Source organism: Medicago truncatula, chromosome 3 (genome assembly GCF_003473485.1).
Source record: "Medicago truncatula cultivar Jemalong A17 chromosome 3, MtrunA17r5.0-ANR, whole genome shotgun sequence".
Classification (NCBI taxonomy): domain Eukaryota; kingdom Viridiplantae; phylum Streptophyta; class Magnoliopsida; order Fabales; family Fabaceae; genus Medicago; species Medicago truncatula.
Genome location: NC_053044.1, coordinates 45,834,487 through 45,841,630, shown reverse-complemented (window position 1 = coordinate 45,841,630; position 7,144 = coordinate 45,834,487). Strand labels below are relative to the sequence as shown.

At 32.7% G+C, this 7,144-nt stretch overlaps 1 protein-coding gene across 4 annotated transcripts; it reads right to left on the bottom strand.

The window, feature by feature from the left end:
• Positions 1–398: 398 nt before the first annotated feature.
• Positions 399–7,144, bottom strand: LOC11430820 (transcription elongation factor SPT4 homolog 2). Of its 4 annotated transcripts, none has more exons than XM_024779809.2 (6): positions 6,685–7,144; positions 5,548–5,660; positions 5,120–5,211; positions 4,974–5,029; positions 1,372–1,433; positions 399–741 (listed from the first exon to the last, which is right to left on the bottom strand). In XM_024779809.2, the coding sequence occupies exons 2-6, from the start codon at positions 5,635–5,637 to the stop codon at positions 691–693; spliced, it is 351 nt and encodes a 116-aa protein (XP_024635577.1). In that variant the 5' UTR covers positions 5,638–5,660; positions 6,685–7,144; the 3' UTR covers positions 399–690. The 4 variants fall into 4 exon arrangements, with proteins under 4 accessions (XP_024635577.1, XP_003602382.1, XP_039687621.1 ...); XM_003602334.4 differs by having other exon boundaries at positions 5,548–5,651; XM_039831687.1 differs by having other exon boundaries at positions 6,754–7,144.

The window sequence follows — 7,144 nt, the reverse complement described above, 5'->3', positions numbered from 1 at the left end:
TTGATTAAAAATTTCGAACAAGAAACTGGGACGAGAACGGTGACACCACTTGCACCATTGACATTAATACATAAGAAATATTATGATTATGAGTTCAAACTCTCGTAATTGATGTAAAATAAAAATAAAAAAACTTGCCGGTGCTATCATGTACTCCCTCTGTCCCTATATCTAATAACCCTTTTATTAGAGGCAAAGGATGCTTACATATAGGAACGGATACATTAATACATAAGAAATATTATGATTATGAGTTCAAACTCACTGCTAGTATCGTAATTGATGTAAAATAAAAATAAAAAAACTTGTCGGTGCTATCATGTACTCCCTCCGTCCCTATATCTAAAAACCCTTTTATTAGAGGCAAAGGGTGCTTACATATAGGGACGGATGGAGTATAAACCAAAGTGAAAATTTCCAGCATGACCAAAAGAACGCAAATTGGTAATTCGCTTGCATGATAGTAGTTTGATAAATTACTTTGGCCAACAACATATCAGTCAAAAGGAAGCCTATATTACATTTAGTTTCATGAGCTCTTCTCACGTACACACTAACTAACTTCTGTTTAGATAATTTTAACAACGCATTTCAATAATGCATTCAAACATAACTAGCACTAAAGTCCACATCAATACATACTCGATTCCAACCATGTTAGAGATGTCACAAGGCCTATATTTACTTGTTTCACGAACGTTTGGGAAGTGTATATGGCACATGCTTATCCTCACAAATAGCCTGAAAATGGGCATATAAGAAAATAAATAAATAAATAAATAAACAAAGTTCAACATACAACAGTAATTCAGTGTAAACTGTTCGATAGGCTGATACAAGAGAAAGGCAAAAAAAAATGTTTTTTGTGTATCAGGCAGCTTTGCACAAATGTGAGCAAAACTTTTATTTTGTTATACAAGTTGAGCAACACTGACTTCTTCATACTTCATAATAGAACAAACAACTGATTGCAAAAATAACCTAATCTTAGTTGCCATGGCCAAACATTATAACCACTTGAGCATTTAATGAAAATCTCAACTCAGAAGGCAACGGTGTTTCACATAACACATCCTGTGTGTTTAGAGCTTCCCTAAATTTTTAACACCTTTGCAAAAGACAAAGAATAAACTGCCAACTATTTTATATCCGACCAGGTAAATTAATGGATAAAAGCACAGCCTAGGGGGAAATCCCCAAAAAAAAATACTTAAAGTTAAATTATGGTTTTTGAGAGAGTGGCATAAAAAAAGAGGTGCACAATCTTATACTTGAAAAGAGACAACTATGTAATAACAAAAACAAAGTCCCTTATCAAAAATAATAGTAATGTATGCTGAATCTATATTACACAAATAGAAAAATACAAACCTGCATATCGTCTGGAAGAGCCTCTGAGACAGCAAGAGTGTAAACACCAGGAACAAATTTTCCTGCAACATATAAGAAAAACTTTAATTTCCACATCTCAGTTGTGTGCAAGATTTCAAACTTCAATCTAGATAGAGATTCTAAAAAAGAAAAATTAAACGGCACTTCACAGTTGAAAGAAAAAAATAAACAAAGAAGATAAACTTCAAATGAAAAAAACACCACAACAATTTCTCTATCTCTATAATAATATACACATTTAGCTCACACAAATGAAAATTCTCTCCAGGTGCCACTCACTAAATTACATCACCAGTTTTTAATTCAGAGGTACTAATTTACATGTTTTGAATCAACCCCAATCTCTTTCTCTGGCACCATTCTTTATAACAAAAAAGGAAAAGCTTCTCACTTGCTCGTTTTTTTTTTTCAAAATTCAAATTTAACTGGTACAATTTATATCACATTCCTCTTCTATCCATCTCTTTGCTCTCCGCCCATCTCTCACTCCTCTGCTCAGTGCCCATCTTCCATAATCAAAACATTGTATAACCTACATCTAAAACGTAGCCTCTTCTTCAAAACAGACTAAGAAAATGGGGTTCTTGACTGTAAATGGAAAATCTTAACAGCAACTAAGGTTTATGATTTTGACTGTGACTCTTTATTTCTATATAGATTTCAATTGTGACTTTGTGATTTTCTGCAGCTGTAGACATTGTGTGAGCTTTATTGTAGCCGGGCTTAGATGGCATGTACTCTATCCTTGTCTTAACATATGAACAAATCGCTGTCTCCACATTCTCATCTCAACTTTCCTGAAATGATGAAATTGTGAGATTGACGGCGAATGACTAACTCTTTAGTCTTTTTCTTCTCATTTTAGTGCTAATTGTGAGATTGTATGTAAGTTCATTTGATTTGGATTTAATTTGATACTCAAAATGTGCACTCACAGGGTGTTTTTGAAAATGTCTTACAACAGGAAATGGAGGGAAAATGTAAACAGCCAAGCATGAAGCTTTCAAATGATATGCTTTTATATTGTTTATGCTTTTTTTTTCCTTTGAATGTATAGACATGTTTAAGGAGTTTGTCAGATACAACCACTAAATGTTTATATACTCCTTCCTTATTAGACATTATTGGCAAAATCTTTGAATGTGATTTCATGTTAGAATTTGGGCAGAGCTTACAAAACTGGCTTGTAAGGTGAGGGGTGTCAGTCTATATACTAATGATCTAGGATAGCTCTAATACCATAATAAGTACTAGAGATTTCTGCCATCAAGAACGATGAGAATAATATGGAAAATTACTGGACTTAAAAACCAGAGGATCTTAAGACTGCAAGGGTGCACGAATAGAAAAACAGAGACGGTAGCTTCAGACAATGAGTGAAGAGCAAGGGTTTGCTGGATAGAATTGATAAAGACTCTGCATCAGACAAACGACCTCGAAAACAGGTTGAAGAGGCGCCCACGAGATGACCTGAACCGACAGCTTCTTGATCAAAACGATTTACGACGGCAAGTGGCCAATACGTGCCGAAAAGTCTGACGGATTGTTATGGCGAGTGGGAACTTCTTCGGCGACGAAACTTCAGAGGGTGACAGATCAGAGCCTTATAGTGACAAAGCCACCACGTGTGTCTAGTGTAGTGGGTGGCAGACCAGACTTTAAAAGAAAATTAAAAAGTATAACTAGCGTGACCAAGCTTTGAATACGATCTTGAATGAATTGCTTATGAGTATCAGAAATCTCATAAATTAACACCACGAGAGTATATAACGTACTATTCACCTAAACATTAAACAGTACTTTAATCTTCGTCAGCTAGAATAAATTTCATAATTAAATTTTGTATTCCTCTTTCTAGGACCTTACTTGAACCCTTTAACCAAAAGGTTGAAACTGCAAAGCATTACCATAACTCAACACATGTAATACATTGATTTGGTTGTGGTTGAGTTGCAATTTGATACTCATAGTATATGCACCATAACAAGAAGATGTGAATGCGAGACAGCAGTAAGTGGAATGCTTTTGAATAATCACTTTGTGATTACCAATTCGTTCAACGGCATTCGACATAATGTTGTTTCTCATATATGCTTCTTATAAGGATATCAAATTGCAACTCAACCACAATCAAAGTTAATGTTTTGTAGTTTCTACCTTTTAGTTAAATGGTCAAGTAAGGTCCAAGAAGGAGGAAGAGTGCAAAATTTAATTATGAAACTTATTACCATATATAAGTATTATTCAATGTTTAGGTGAATAGTATGTTGTTTACACTCATGGTGTTTAAAAGGAGTTAAAGAACATTCTACTCACTTAAACATTCCACGTAACTTAATTTTTGTTAGTTACAAATAAATTTCATAATTAAATCTTGCATTCCTCTTTCTAGGACCTTACTTGAACCCTTTAACCAAAAGGTTGAAACTGCAAGGCATTACCACAACTCAACACATGTAATCCATAAATTTGGTTGTGGTTGAGTTGCAATTTGGTATCCATAGTAGACGTGAATGAGAGACAACGATATGTAGAATGTTTTTGAATAATGACTTTGTGATTGCCAATTCGTACAACGGCATTCCACATAATGCTGTCTCCCATTCGTATCTGCTTCTAAAGTAGTGCATCTACTATGGATATCAAATTGCAACTCAACCACAATCAAAGTTATGGATTACATGTGTTGGAGTTATGGTAATGTTTTGTAGTTTCTACATTTTGGCTAAAAGATCGAGTAAGGGCCTGGAAGGAGGAAGAATACGAAATTTAATAATGAAATTTGTAATTGTTATTGACAAAAATTAAGTATTATTTAATGTTTAGGTTAATAGTATGTTCTCTACTCTTGTGGTGTTAATTTATGAGGTTTGTGGTATCTCGTAAGCAACCCAAACAATTGATTTAAAAAAATATAAAATTAATTTTGTTAAATAACTACTATGAATGGAAAACATGGAATTGGTAGCACAACATTTGCTTTAGCTTTTTGTAATGAAGGTTATGTCTGCATCGATCTAGAAAAGGTGTGTATGTTGATCTCTATGTACTAAGTTAAACCTAGAAAAAGTGTGTATTCTGATCTCTACATAAAAAGTTTGATCATGCTATTCTTAATATCAATATGTATTGTCGAGATTAACCACATCCAATATGTTTTGTAAATGTCTTGCAAAAACTACTATACTAACTAAAGACCATATAGTAGTATCAAAAAACTAAAGACCATATTGTGTTTTACAATATCGTTTTCTTTACCTATTGTTGTTGCAATTTTTCTATAATGTAAAATAATGAATTCTAATTTGGTATTAACTGTGAGAAACTTAAATTTATATCGCTATTTGATGTTATCTCATGAATTTGTTTAGACTTATTCATGTAATTTTAAATAATTGTTCAGTTTTTTATTGTTACTATGTTAGTAATCGTAGAGTATCACCCATCCATTTGCACGGGTGTATGACTAGTTGTATATTGCAAAGTAATGCTATCATCATAATACTGTAAAGGGAAAGAGAACTAAAAGGCAATGGGCAAGACATATTATAATAAGCATTACAATAGATAAATGGACATACCAATGCGCAACCAACGGGCGGCCCAGCTTCGAGTTGGATCCATTACAGAAATGATCCTGAAAATCAAAATGAAGAAGAAAACATGACATTCAGAAGCTTCAAAGGTGATTAGGGTTTTGATGTAAATAGATATGACACGGACATACCCATTAAAATTGGGGGTGGTGCATTCAACAGCACGCTCTTGATCTTCTTCCATCTGTAAAAATGGGCAGTTCTCACATCCTGACTCCCTAAACTGCAAATCAGAAAACAGGGATTATTTTTATTTATGTAAAACAAAATCAGTGTATGTTTGGCTATGCGGTGACTAAAATTGAATTTGAGTGTATTGATTCTGTAAAATTGATTGTTAAAAGCGAGTTGAAGGTAAAAGTAATTGAACAAAAAATTTGTATAAAAATCAATTCTATGATCAAACGCTACAAATTATAGCTTCAAGTAGAATTGATTCTACTTGACCGCAACCAAAAATGTCAGAATCAATTATAGACCTCTAGAATAAATTGGGCACCCTGAGAGGAGAACCAAACATATACTAAGACTAGTGAGAGAAAAGGAAGGACAGTAAGACCTGATCGTAGGTTTTGACAAGGCGGCAACGAAGACAAGCCCTCAATTCATGTCCAAAGCTTGTAGGGATTTGAGCAGGTGCACTTGCCATTGTTTTTCAACACACTGTTTGAACTGATTGTTAGATAAGAAAAAAAACAAAAATTATAATAAGAAGCGAAATTCCAATAATCTCTCTTAATTAATATAAGAAGAGAAGATGTTGTGGAAATCCTATTAATGCCCCAGCCTGGTTAATTGACAAATCACCAAAGTAAGGGTAAAATCTGTCTTTAACTTACTTTATTCAACCAAATTACCACAATTAACTAAGATGATGTCATGTAACTACAAATAACTAATAGTTTAGTTCATTTGCTCTTCATAAAGTCATTTCCATTTGATGCCAACTAAATAAATCCGATTAGTTATACAAAATATATTCATTAGTTATACAAAAAAGCAAATAAGAAGAGATAGAGGGATTAGCAGCTGATTCTGAGAGTGAGAGAATTGAGAATATGGTTTAGTATCAGTTTGGTTTTATTTTTTTAAATATATATATATATATATATATATATATATATATATATATATATATATATATATAACGACGTGTTTTTTTACAAGATATAAAAACGTGTTGTTACATTAATTAATGAATATTAAAATTTATTTATTTTTTATATTCATAAAAACATAAGTATCAGTTTAGTTTTTTTATTTTTTGATGCATAACAATTTGGGCTTTGTAAATAAAAAAAAATTATGTTTTTAGTTAAACCACAACAAGTAAAGTAATACTGTAATAGCATAAAGTGAATTTTTTTTAGAAAGAAATGAATATTATTTGAGTCATATTACAAGTAATAACAGGTTAAATCATAACAAGTAATAACAGAAAGTGAAAAAAAAAAAAAAAAACTTATTTTGATTTGCAAATAAAATTTTTATTCATCTGTAAAAAAAAAAAAAAATCCGTTCTATCAAAGATTCATTCAAAAAACAGACTTTTTTATCAGTAGCATCGGAACTAAAAAAGGTTCATCTACAAAAAAAAAAAATTACATCTCTAGAAATAAAACAAAATCACATCCAATTTCATATTTGTATTGTTGTTGTTGCATGTAATGGAAACAAAATATGTAAAGAACTTGACCTTGATGAAGACAACAGCCCAGGTTTAAGTGTTTGTGTAAAAATTCTAACCCAGATCTGGACAACATACAAGATTGGGATGAAAACACGTAAGCTCTTTCCCGGCGCGGTGGTTGCAAGCTCCGGCGAAGGTTGTCCGTTACTGTTATTTCTAAATGGGTTTTGTAGAGAAGATGGAGGGGACTCTTTTTATGGTGATAGATTTTCAAAAGCTTGTACGTGGATGTCAAGATCTAGCCGAAAAGATGGTCGTAGGGAAATTTAAAATCATCTTTGACTTGAAATAAATTTGATAGAGTATAATTACAGATGAAAAGGAGAGGATGAAGATGGTGGAGCAATGTAACGACCGCCGGAGACACACTGAAGGAGTGAGGAGGAGGCGGCGGCTAGGGTTTGTTCGAGAATGAGAGAGTTTTCCAGATTTCTTTGGTGAAGAGAGAGAGAATTAACTTTGAAAT